The 13,847-nt window shown below is 45.8% G+C and overlaps 1 protein-coding gene across 2 annotated transcripts in view; it reads right to left on the reverse strand.

Moving 5' to 3' along the window:
• Positions 1–619: 619 nt before the first annotated feature.
• ANKS3 (ankyrin repeat and sterile alpha motif domain containing 3) overlaps positions 620–13,847 on the reverse strand; it is a 53,691-nt gene continuing 40,463 nt past the window's right edge. For both annotated transcript variants that reach the window (XM_078782142.1, XM_078782145.1), the window contains 2 exons: positions 4,142–4,230; positions 620–1,291 (listed from right to left, as the gene is read on the reverse strand). In XM_078782142.1, the coding sequence (XP_078638268.1) occupies positions 1,194–1,291; positions 4,142–4,230 (187 nt within the window). In that variant the 3' untranslated portion in view covers positions 620–1,193. The remainder of the gene's footprint in view (positions 1,292–4,141; positions 4,231–13,847) is intronic.

Here is a 13,847-nt window from a genome sequence, read left to right on the forward strand (position 1 = left end):
AACTTGTGATTGGAATGATGAATTATGCTGTTTGGAATGAAAATATAGAGATATTGAGTTTAAAGCAGATGAGGAAACGACGTAAGGGTTTCTATCCGTGACATTCGCGGATTCTCCATTTGCATTTTCGCCATTGACTGGATATAGCAACATTCAGACTGGGTACGTTTTTGTGCAATTCCATCACGAACCTGCTGTCAATGTGGAATGTTTGAATGTATTGATTCATTGTTTGCCATTCGCCGTTTTTTTTTGTTTGTTGTTTTTACCCAAGTCATTCACAAACCGGCTGTCCATTCCTGAAGTCAAAAAAAATTAATACTTATATTAATGGCTAACTGGTATACCTACCCAGGTGATACGATCCTCTTCAACTAAAGTATCAAACAAGCCGGCTACGCCGATGTTAGACTATTGGTCTTGCTTGTTGGATTGAAGGATGGCCTCCAGGTTTCATACATAATCACAATGGTGTTCACAAACACTTGTTACATTCCTGCTCACTATATTCTGAGACATAGAGAACCGTGTGGCATTTGGTCTGTGAGAATCCATGGCAACCAGTGTGGAGAAAAATTCGACATGTTGAGATATGTACAAAATGGTTAACAGTGAACCATTTGATATGCCTGTGGCCATGGCGATTTATTCCACCATTATTCTACGATTGCTCATCACCAATTATTCCACACACTAAATGTTGTCCGGTGAAAGGTTTGCTTCGGGTCATCTGGAATGAGGCTTTGTTTCGCTCCTTTCAGGTCACTCTTTGAACTTCTGCACTCAGCTCTGATCGTTTTTTACATCTATGGGTGATGCTCCACACACTGCCACCAGCTGGCGATGAATGTCCACAGGAGTTTACCCACTCAGATGCAAGAACATCATGACAACGCGTTGCTTATGGAAGCTGAAAGCGGTCCTTTTCCAGGGTACAGGTACACACTGCACGTACAATATCGACAATGACAACATGTGCAGCACACTGCTGTCACATCTCGAATGGCATTGGAAACGTTCCATTAACATCATGTGCAATTCTCATTCAGTTTGCATTCACGTGTTACAAATTAGATCTTCATATATGTGAATGCACCTCATAACACGTTAACTCTATTTGTCCCATGCAAGTCAAAATTGCACGATTTGACCTTCCGGTGCACCCAAAGTCATATATACAGTAGGCGAGGTCTTCAATTTGAATCTTCTTCTCCTTTCCTCACCCTTTTCGAGTTATCTTTCTTACACATGATCAGCTGCAACTTGTGGACCATTTCTGTAAATTTTGCATCTGAAAAAAGAGGTGCAACATATATACAAATCATTTGTTGTTCCTGGTTGTTCTCTCCTAAACTTCATGTTGCCAATCATGTCATTTAAATATTCTATGTCATATGTTTCATCGATGATAGCATTAATCTTCTTAAGTCAGTGCATTCTACCATATATCCACCTGATCGTTTCATACCACATTTTGTTTTGTATCATAAAACCAAACCAAGATGGACACCTTTTACACCCAGCAGCAGGCATTACTCACGAACGTTGATTCATGCTCATAATTTTTTTAATGTCAAACTATGCTCAATTTTTTGATACATTCTCAATCAAACTTGTTTTTGCTGAAAGTTTTTTTTTTTTCACATAAATGAATCCTTCTGGCCTCTCAAAAAAAGGAACCGTTCTGCTGCTCTTCTTCTGGTCCAATCGGTTCTTCTCATCATTTCCTTGTTAAAGTGGCTATCTCTCTGGTAATTCTCAGAAAGCCTCCTCAACATCGATGAGTCTGGCATTTCACTCAGGACGACATGCACGGTCTTCAAGCAGCCATCAATCATCTGGACTGGTCTGCCATCTCCACTGCCTCTGACATCAATTCTTCCTGGGAATTCTTGCAAAGCAAACTGCTCTCTCTCATGCACAGATTTATCCCATCTCGTCTTCAGTTGTCATACCCTTCCTCCCGTCCATGGTACACTGAATCTTGTGGTGAGACAGTCGCCCTGAAACAACTTGCCTTTGCCTCTTGGAAAACAAATCCAACGGAAGGAAATCTCAGTTCCTTTCACAAAGCTCGGAACAAGTGTGTGTCCACCCTCAGGAGAGCCAAGAAGCACTATCTCTACACACTCAAGAATGAACTCTCAAACCTGTCTCCTTCCTTCAAATCCTGGTGGCGTCTGGTCAAATCAGTTTCTGCTGTTTGTTCCCCCTCCATCCCCACCCTTACCTCCAATGGCTACACAGTTGACACCGCACGTGACAAAGCTGAATGCCTCAACTCTGTATTTGCCTCAAAATCTTGTGTCCCAAACCCATCTCTCTCTGTACACACCTTACCCAGTTGTACCCAGCTGCTCCTGGACTCTGTGTCCTTCTCTCTTGACAAGCTGAAGAAGTTTCTGTCAAACCTCGACTCTGATTCTGCGACTGGACCAGACGGCATCAGCCCACAGGTCCTAAAATCCTGCTCTGCCGCTCTTTCACACCCTCTCTCTGTTCTCTTCGCCCTCTCTTTTGCTCAAGATCATCTGCCGTCTGCTTGGAAATCAACCAGCATTACAGCTTTACACAAAAAGGTGCAAGAACAGATCCTTGCAACTACAGTCCAATCAGCCTTCTCCCAATAATCAGCAAGGTCATGGAATCGATCATCGCTTCTGACATCAAATCCTTCCTCTTCTCCAATGGCTTGATCTCGGATCATCAATTTGGATTCAGACCAGGTCATCCTACTCTGGACATGCTGCTTCTGCGGTCTCAAAAATGGATGGAGATCCTCAATGCCAAACAGGAAATCAGAGCTGTCTCCCTTGACATATCTCATGCCTTCGATGCGATCTGGCACCCCGCCCTGCTCACCAAACTCTCCTCGTATGGTATCCAAGGAAACCTCCACACATGGCTTGCAGACTTCCTGTCTGGTTGCAGTCAATGTGTGGCTCTGAATGGAATTCTCTCTTCTCCCCTTCCTGTTCTGGCTGGAGTTCCTCAAAGCAGTGTGCTGGGCCTGTGCTTTTTCTGGTCTTCATTAATGATCTCTCCCACTCTCTGGAAATCCTCTCTATCTCTTTGCTCATGACTGCACTCTCTGCCGCTCCATTCCTCATACCTCAGATCGGCAGTCTGCAGCCTCCTCACACTCTGCAGACCTGGACAATATCACAAACTGGTCAAACAAGTGGAACATGACTTTCAATCCTGACAAATCTCACACTCTCACTTTGTCTCTCCTAAACTATCACTATCTGCCATGATATTTCCTGGGGAAAACCACATTTCCAAGCTGGCCTCCAAAGCCAGTTGCCGACTGGGCATCCTCCGTCATGCGAAGTCCTTTCTGGGCACTTCTGAACTCCTCACCACATACAAATCTTTCATCTGCAGCTCAATGGAATATTGCTCTCCCCTCTGGGCTGGTGCTCCTGCCTCTCACCTAGTACGGCTTCACGCGGTTGAAACCAAAGCATTCAGAATCATTGGAATCTCCCGCGATGAAGCTGATTCTGAGGGCCTTTCTCTCTCTCACCGCAGGCAGGCAGGTGGTCTTTCTGTTTTCTACCGACTCCTCTCCGGCCTTGCTCCCCCTGCTCTGTCTGTGCTCTGTCCCCCAAATATTCCTGCAGGACACACAAAATCTGCCAGCAACCCTCTTCTGGTGAAACTGCCAAAATCAAGACTCTCTGATCATCTTCACTCCTTCATTCCTCTTTTCTCCCGCCTCTGGAACAAACTCCCTCACTCTCTTCAATCCTAATCCTCCCTGCAGGTCTTCAAAACAGCTGTTCACCACCCTCTCTTATCTTCCCCCATCCAAACCTTGATCTTTTCTACCCCCGTTAAAACACCACAAATCTGCCTCTTTAAATCCCCAACTTATTTCCTGAAATTCCTGTAAGTGTTAATTTGCTTTGTACCATGTACCTCCCCTTCCACAGATCTACCGACATCCCTGTTCTCTTCTGTTGTTGTGCTTGTGTGCTTCGCTCTCTCCCCCTCTTGTCTCCCGCTCCCTTCTTTGCATGTTTTATGTGTCTGTGCATGTTTTCATGTTTAATGTGTTAGCTCTTACACAAGCAACGATTCTGTATACAAAAAAACAAAAACAAGCCGTAATACAGTGAAGCCAAAATGGTGATACCAATGTGGTTAAGGAGCTCTTCTTCATCTCTGCAGGGCTTTTCTTGGAGCCTCCTTTCTTCTGCTCTGTGTTCTCCCAACAATAAAGTGCTGTTGGTGATGAGAAAGGGAAAAGGTAGTCAAGAAAAGCTGGATGGGAGAACGGAAAAGGAAGGGAGTGATGCACATTTTGTATGTTAACATAATTAAGACAGAATTGAAAAAAGAATGAATAACCCCCACAACACTGCTCCATTGATGGTGATAATGATGACAATAACTGGAAGGTTAAAAATACATCATTCCATTGTGTATATACTGTCATGGCCAAAAATATTGGCACCCTCGCACCTTTTTCAAATAATGCACTATTTCTTCCAAAAAAATTGTTTGTTTTAATTGTTGTTTAAATAGAAGTGCTTTCATTGTTGAAATTAAAAAATCTTTTGATATCCACATATTTATTTCTTTTGTTTCCAGTGGAACAAAACAAAAAAAGCTGAAAAAAACTTCTAAATCTTAGCTTATTCCACACAGAAATCCTAAAATGGCCCGGACAATATTATTGGCACCTTTTGGAAGTTGTGAGAAATAATTATATTTTAAGCAGGTGATTCTCCTTTACTTTGGAATTGAACTCACCTATGGTGAGTTGCAGGTGCCTGCAATATAAAAATCACTCAATCAACCAGTATGAAGAGACAAAAGGAGTCATTCTGCTGTTTTGTGTCACTGTGTGTACCACAATGAGCATGGAGAAAAGAAAGAAAACTAGAGAATTGTCTGAGGAGGTCAGACACATGATTGTAGCCAAGCATGGACAATCTCAAGGCTACAAGTCCAGCTCCAGAGATCTTGATGTTCCTGTGTCCACTGTACGCAATGTTATCAGGAAGTTTAAGGTCCATGGCACTGCAGCCAACCTCCCTGTACGTGGCCGCAAGAGAAAACTTGACCAAAGATTTCAGCGAAGGATTGTTCGAATGGTGGAGAAAGCACCTCGATCAACTGCCAAGCAGATCCAAGCTGACCTTCCGACACAAGGTACTGTAGCGACCCATGGGTCCCCCAAGCAAGACCAGCATCAGAATCTCCTTGCTCCAGCCGGTGACGTCACCGGCGGGGATCCACGGCGCCAGAGTGGCTGGTCACGTGACCACCAAAGCGTGCCGCGCGTGTGGGTATAATCAGCTACACCTGTTGATCACGTGACCACCGAAGCATGCCTCGCTTGAGAGGCGTGGCTTTCGGTTTCGGTTTCGGTTTCTGGTTGTGCTTTATAATGCAGCCCGATAAACGGGCTTCACAGTGTTCCCGAGTTGGTTTTGAGAATAAATATCTTCTCGGACGAGTTTGTGCCTTGCCATCCTTTTGTCCGTATCATGCTGGAGCCCGGACTCCTTCACTGGTGACCCCGAATTTGAACACGCAACCCCGACTGCCCCCGCACGGATGCGGGGGCTGCGAACGGACACGGCAAGCATGCCCTAGCTAGGGAAGCCACCTAAGCTGGTGACGCCGGCTTCTCCCGCACGGCTTCGGGCGCAGTTTCGAAATGCTGGAGTTTCGGAAACGACGACGGCCATGACTGAGGTTTGCGCACCGCGCTCGGCTCCTCCTCTACGACCAGAGGGGCGAGCCTACTCCAAGACCCTCCGAAGGCACGGCCGCTTCGTCACCCTCGCGCAACTACTACTACAACTACAACCGCAACTACTTCTCTGACCCTGCATCCTCGGGAGGCCCGCGAGGAACCTCGGCAGCCTCCCCCGAGGCCTTGACCAGCCCCTCGGTTGGCTCGCCCACTTTTCGCGTGCACCGCTCGAGCCTTCTCGGCACTGCACCCACGAACTGCAACCTCGGGAGGCCCGCAAGGAACCTCGGCAGCCTCCCCCGAGGACTTGCCCGGCCCTCGGCCGCCCCCCGTCCACTGCATCCCCCGAGGCCTTGACCAGCCCCGCATCCTCGGGAGGCCCGCGAGGGACCTCGGCAGCCTCCCCCGAGGCCTTGACCAGCCCCTCGGTTGGCTCACCTGCTTTTCGCGTGCACCGCTCGAGCCTTCTCGGCACTGCACCCGCGAACTGCAACCTCGGGAGGCCCGCGAGGAACCTCGGCAGCCTCCCCCGAGGACTTGCCCGGCCCCTCGGCCGCCCCCCCGTCCTGCACCCCCCGTCCGACCACCCGCCACCACACCGGACCCCCCCTGCCTGCACCCCCCGTCCGACCACCCACCACCACACCGGACCCCCCCCCCCCCCCCCGCGACTGGCCAGGGGTCGTTTCAGTCGGGTCATCCGGACCCCCCCTCAGGTTGACCTCCCTGGACCAAGTCCATTCTGGGGGGGCGTGTGTAGCGACCCATGGGTCCCCCAAGCAAGACCAGCATCAGAATCTCCTTGCTCCAGCCGGTGACGTCACCGGCGGGGATCCACGGCGCCAGAGTGGCTGGTCACGTGACCACCAAAGCGTGCCGCGCGTGCGGGTATAATCAGCTACACCTGTTGATCACGTGACCACCGAAGCACGCCTCGCTTGAGAGGCGTGGCTTTCGGTTTCGGTTTCTGGTTGTGCTTTATAATGCAGCCCGATAAACGGGCTTTACAGTGTTCCCGAGTTGGTTTTGAGAATAAATATCTTCTCGGACGAGTTTGTGCCTTGCCATCCTTTTGTCCGTATCATGCTGGAGCCCGGACTCCTTCAGTACGACAGTTTAAACTGGCATCATCCGTTGCCAACTCAATGAAAGGGGGTTCTATGGTAGGAGACCCAGGAGGACCCCACTGCTGAGAGAGAGACATAAGAAAAACCCACCTGGAGTTTGTCAAAACACATCTGAACAAGCCAAATTCCTTCTGGGAGAATGTCCTGTGGACAGATGAGACCAAATTGGAGCTTTTTTGTAAAGCACATAATCTCTTATGTTTACAGAAAACAAAATGAAGCCTTCAAAGAAAAGAACACCTTCCCTCCAGTCAAACATGGAGGAGATTCAGTGATGTTTTGGGGTTGTTGTGCTGCCTCTGGCACTGAGTGCCTTGAATGCGTGCATGGCATCATGAAATCAGGAGATTACCAAGGCATTTTGGAGCGCAATGTTCAACCGAGTGTCAGAAAGGTTGGTCTCCGTCAAAGGTCATGGGTCTTGCAGCAGGACAATGACCCCAAACACTTCAAAAAGCACCCAGGAATGGTTCAAGACAAAATGCTGGACTGTTCTGAAGTGGCCAATAATTAGTCCAGATCTAAATCACATTGAACATCTGGAGGGAGATCTGAAAACAGCAGTTGGGAGAAGGCACCCTTCAAATCTGGGAGAACTGGAGCAGTTTGCACAAGAAGAGAGGGCCAAACTGCCAGTAGAGAGGTGTCGGAAGCTCATTCATGGCTATATAGGAAGTGCTTGACTGCAGTTATTTTGTCCAAAAGCTGTGCTGCCAAATATCAAGTTTCGGGTGTGAATAATTTTGTCAATGCCATTTCTTTTTATTTTCTGATTTAAAAGGATATATTGTTCTGAATCAAAAACAAAGGTTCTGTGATATTAACAGTGAAATAAAGAATTGTGGAGACCAAGTACTTTCGTCAATTTCAACATTTTTTTCGACAAAATTGTGAGTTATTTGAAAAAAATTGCAAGGAAGGGTGCCAATATTTTTGGCCACGACTGTATGGAGGTGGTTAAAACAAAAAGCCAACTATAACATTATACCCTATGACAATATCATTGCGATAGCTACAATTGCGATCACTTCCAGGGTGATTTTCTTTTCCTGATAAAAGGAAAACAATTATGGCGCTTGTGTTTACATACGACATCGGCCACACGTGCATTTTGGTGTCAGGATGAGGAGGAGAGGCACAAGCAACTAATCTTAGAACCACACTTCATTGCAAGTCTCACGGACTCTTCAAGGATGTGCAGATGAAGGGCAATGGGGAGAACATATAGGACTTAGTGGAAAGGGAATAACAAAAACAACAGGAAAATATTAACATCTCTAGTGTCTGCGATAATGATGGAAACATAAAGTGGGTGTTGATTAACTTGTGCTGTTGAAGGATCTACTCTTTCTACTGTCACTGCCTTTGCACGGAGATTATTTCATGCATTTACTGCTCTCCAAGTGAAAGACCCCTGCCTTACAAAAGTCCTAACTATTCTCCTATTTACTCTGAAACTGTGGCTCCTGGTACTGCCCGTGTCCATTCTGCTGAAAATCTCTTGTGCACTTATTTTGTCAATATTGTACCCTTCATTGTCTGAAAAAGAAAATCCCCTCGTAAACACCTCCTTTCTCATGTAAAAAGCTCTGTCTCCTTCAGCTGCTTCTTCATCACAGCTTAGTGTAGCTCGGCCCAGGATCAACCTGGTTGCTCGACGATGTGTCCTCTTCAATGGCAGCTTTGTCCTTGCTCAGATGTGGTGACCAAAACCAAACAAAATATTCCAGATGATTTTATTTCTTTTGATGAAGTATACTCTTTACAGTGTCGATGCTACCGAAGCAATCTCTTGGCAAATGTTACACTGGGTGGTTTGCCATTACCTTCCCAGGGTTGTTTGTCTGTGCTCTATCCTTTTAATGCTTAGTGTCAAGCAAGGAAGCAACACATAGCATTTTAAAAGTCTTTGGTACAACTCGGACGGGGTTTCAAACAACCGACATTCCAGATTCATCCCAGCCACCGAGTCTGTTTATTGGCCTCACTAAATTCCTTTATGGAGTGAACACTATCTCTTTGGATTTATAATTTAGCACTGTCTGCCATTTGACCTTACGGTGCAGTCATTTTCGGTTTTTATTGTCTCCAGGTAGTACATTAGACTGAGTACATTAGACCAACAACAACAACATGCATTTTAAGGCCATTTTCCCTGCTAGAGCGGGGGTTAGCTTTGCGGTCCCCATGACAATCTTCTCCATTTTGCCCTATTTTCTGCATCTCCCCTTGTTAACCCCCTTGCCCGCATTTCTTCTTCCACCATCTTTAGCCAAGTCTTTCTCGGTCTTCCCCGTCCTCTACTTCCTTCTACATTCATTTCCATCACTCTTCTCAACCAGTCACTTTCATCCTTTCTCAACACATGACCAAACCATTTCAACCTGTTCCTCTTCACAGCATCAATCACAGGCTCTATTCCCATCATCTTTCGCAAATCATCGTTTGTCTTCCTCTCTCTCAACGATACTCCGCACATCCATCGAACCATTCGCATTTCCACCCTTTCCAACCTTCGTTGCTGCTCTACGTTCATTACCCATGTCTCGCTCCCATAAATCATAACACTTCTCACACATGCAGCATACACCTTTCCCTTCAGCTTCAACGACACTCCCCTCCTCATCAGCACGCCACTCAGTTCCTGAAACTTCTTCCATGCACATCTCACTCAAGCAACCGTTGCCGAGTCTGATCCACCTTCTCCATTCAGCACGCCACTCAGTTCCCGAAACTTCTTCCATGCACATCTCACTCAAGCAACCGTTGCCGAGTCTGATCTACCTTCTCCATTCAGCATGTCTCCGAGGTAGCAAAATGTTTTCACACCTTCCAGCTTCACGCCGTCTCCAAGATCCAACTCAACATTTCCTCCATCTGCAGCTCCCTCTGTGCACACCTTACATTTGAATGTAGCTGCCACACTGGTTAATGACCCTCTCAGACCACTACATTTTTGATGAACCCACTCAGCGCACATTGTACATTGAATGGAATTCACTCCGACACCCTTCCTGCACACAGCACATGGCCCAAACCGAGTACATTAGACCGATTCTGTGTTTTACATCCGGGAGGATAGACTTTATTAGAGGCCTTGGCTGGAGCTGGTGCGCATGCTTCCAACTTAATCCAACAGAATCAATATTCTTAGACATCACAAGAGTGAAGTTGCTTCCTTTTCTTCAGGTTTCTTTAGTTGTTTGAGTCATCAATTGTTCTGTTTTCTGTGAATCATGTTTGTATAGTTTTGTTATACCTTTTCATTACTTCAGAAAACTCTATAGCCCTCTCTCTGACCTTGAACATGTCTGTTTCCTTCCCCTTTTTTGGTTTCACCGATTGCCATTTTAAAAACATTTTCCCCATCTCTGGTGTCATTTCCATACTGTCGTGGTTGGCACTTAAACAGGTAAGGCTCCAGCAAGACTCCATGACAGCCCCTTGACGAACAATCTAAAACCCTGTTTGCTTAGCCTGTAGTTGCCTCGTACTGTGCTGTCTGCTTATTCCTCCTCCCCCCGAACCCTCACCCCCCTCATATCTATTACCACCACCAGGACCGACTCCTGTGTCATGTGCACCAAGATTGCCCCATGTGTCATGTAATCGCCATTTTCATTATTCTTACCCATCCAGAGCACCTTACATTAACCTGCCTCTGCCATTTTTTCCCATTCCATCAAAGTATTCAGACATTCCTGAATATGATGACTCCCCCCCCCCCCCCCCCTCTCTGCTCTGCTCTGCTCTATACCTTGCCACCATGCTTAGTGTCATCTGCAAATTTGTAAAGCTTACTCTTAACCCCACTGTCCAAATCATTGGTGTAAATTGTGAATAACAATGATGCGAGAACTGATCCTTGGGGTACTCCACTGCTTACATCCTCACGTATGGACATCCTCCCACTCACAGCCACTCTTTGCTTCCTATCACGACGCCAGTTTCCAATGCAGTAGGCGACTCTACAAGCCAATACACAATCCCTCACTATGACGAACAGCTTCCTGTGTGGTAACTCATCAAAAGCTTTTTGAAAGTCTAGATAAACTACATCCACTGCACATCCATCATCCACTCAGCCAGAAACTGCTTCACAGAACTCTAATGCATTTATTAAGCATGATCACTTTAGTCAATCTGTGCTGACTACCTTTCATTTGTTTGAAATTGTTCAACTGGTTCCCTATCGGTTCCTTAATTAACGTCTCCAACATCTTTCCCACAACTGAACTCAAGGTAACAAATCTATAATTCTCCAATCCTTCTCTGGATCCTTTTTGAAATAACGGTATTACATTTGCTCGTGTCCAATCGTTCGTACCTGTCCTGACTCCAGTGAGCTACTCCATCCGCCAACATCTCACTTATCTGCTCTGATACCTCCCTCAATCCTCTCGGGTGCATATTATCTGGCCCCAGAGTTTTAATCCCCCATAGTTTTCCTCGCTGTTTCTACAATTCCTCCACATCCAACTAACCCACTTGAATCTCCTTTAAAAGCTCTTACTCACTTCTGAGGTAGATGATCTCAGCTATTGGAAACTCCCCTGACAATTCTTGTGTACCTGTAGAAGCCAAAAATGATTTAGTAAGCCATCTCACCTTCATTATCCCACGAATTTCCTGTGCTATTCCTCAAGGGGCCTCCACTTAACCTAACCTGTTCATTACCCGCTTGTATACTTAGATAATGTCTTGTGCTATTTTGCTTAATAGTTTTGGTAATATCCTTTTCATATTCTCTTTTGATTTGCCGAGTTATTTTCCTAAGCATCCCTTGTTTACCCCTCTACTGATGTGTCAGATTCTAGTCCTGTTATTTTATACTTAACGAACGCCATCTACCTATCTTTAATAACACTGTTTACCATCCTACTCATCCATCCTGGTCTCTTTCTGCCTCTACCTGCATAACTCACTGGGATATACGTACTTTGCATCTTCCACATTTGCTCCTTCAAGGTTTTCCCATTTGTCAGATGCAGGCCGCCCACTCGTTAGCTTTTCCCAATCTGGAGTACCTAACTCTCTTCGCATACACTCGGTTTGCTTCCTGAAATCTAACAGCCCTACCCTACTATCCCGAACTCCACATCTCAATAATATAGTTGCATATAATATGTCGTGATCACTTGTTTCCAGGTGTTCTCCTACCTCCACCTCCTCCACCACATTGGGATAACTGCTTCAAAAGGATCTAACCCCGCACTCACCTCGTGTGCTTTTCTACAAAGTTACTGAAAAGCAATCCTGCATTTCATCGAGAAAATCATTCTCGGTCCTGCTCTTTCCCTGTTCCTGGACCCAATCTATCCCTGGCAAATTAAACTTCCCCAAAATGAATACTATTCCCAATTCCACAGGGTAGGGTATTTCTGAATTTTTCATGAACCCCTCCTCCCCTGTTCCTCCCTCATACCAGGAGCCATATTATAGACATCCTACAAGTATATTACTATTCTTACAATCTCTGATCTCAATCCACACATAATCCTCCACATTACCCCCTCTATAACGTCATTCCTTACTCTCAACACAATATCCACTTTTACCCACAATGCCACATTCCCTCCTATCTTCCCTTTCCGATCACACATATACATCTTGTAGCCTTCAATTCCTGTCCTCCCGTTTGATTCCTTATTAAATCACTTCTCACTTATTGCAACTATACTATATATACCCTACATAATGTACTTTAGCTTAAAGTTCTTCCATTTCATGATTGAAACTCCTGGTGTTATTAGTATAAATTATTTTAACCTTTCCCTACCTTCAATTTTGTTTTGCTGCTTTGACCTACCAATCACATCTTGAGCCACAGTTCAATTCTGTACAGCCTCTCCATTCACCTCTAGCCTAAAAAGGCTTAATTTCCTTCTCGATAAACCCGCCACAAACCTCGCTGCCCCCTTTCTGGTAAGTATATAAAATTTGCAATGACCATGAAAGGATTGTCACAGTTTCCCAAACCTAAAACCCCGCTCTGTGGACCTCCTCTCCAACCACAGGTTAAGATCCATTGCTCTTATATTGAAGTCCGTATCACCAACCATTCTCAGGAGAATCCCCCCCCCAAAAAATCACATCGCAACCCCTTTCCCACATTCGATCACACAACAACCTGTGAGCATTCCTCAAGTCCTCAGAATAAACTCTCCTCACATTATTGGCACCCACATGCACACAGACAATGTCCCTCCACCATGACCCAACAGTAATCTCCCAATATTCTGTTTGTCCCTCACTCCCACCAATCTGAAGCAACACAAAATTCAAATTTTTTTTAAATCCCTGTCATAAAATGGAGAGTCCACAAAGCCAATAACCTCATCCCCAACAAAAAACTATCTTCCTGGCCTCCATTGCTCCCATCTCAATCCAACGCCCTCAACAACACACCGACTGCACGCACCAACATCACCACCCGCATCATTTAAACCCAAGAACGCACACCTATTTTTTCCTCTTCTTTAGGTTCCTCAGGCTTGCGCCCCTTGGTGTCACTATTGGTAATGGGTTGAGCATCATCACACTTGGTAGATTTGACATTTGAATGATGCATTTCTGTGATGTCATTCGTCAGGGAGCCCCCTCTTGTGAGATCCACTTCCTCAGCGTCAGTCCTCTGGCCTCAGACCAATGCACTCCCCTCCACCATGCCATTTAAAACTCGCCCTCTGTACCAAATACATCTACATGGCTGAACCCCCTTGGCACGTGCCTGCCCACCTGATCGGGAGCCCCCATGTCCCCAAAAGGCCACCCACACCCGTCATTAGAGAACATCCCCTTGACGTTTCTACATATTGTCCCACTACCCCAGTGTCAGTGCATTATATTCTATGCAGTCACCTCACTCTTCTATGAGTCAAAACTTTGTACACAAAAACGTTGCATGCAGTTTTTCATGACAGCATTGTCACAGAAATATGTTGCTGCTAGTCATGAGGAACAATGAACAGTTTATGAAAAGATTGGATCTTTCACTATCTTATGAA

The sequence above is a fragment of the Myxine glutinosa genome, chromosome 1 (assembly GCF_964187855.1).
Source record: "Myxine glutinosa chromosome 1, kmMyxGlut1.1, whole genome shotgun sequence".
NCBI lineage: Eukaryota > Metazoa > Chordata > Myxini > Myxiniformes > Myxinidae > Myxine > Myxine glutinosa.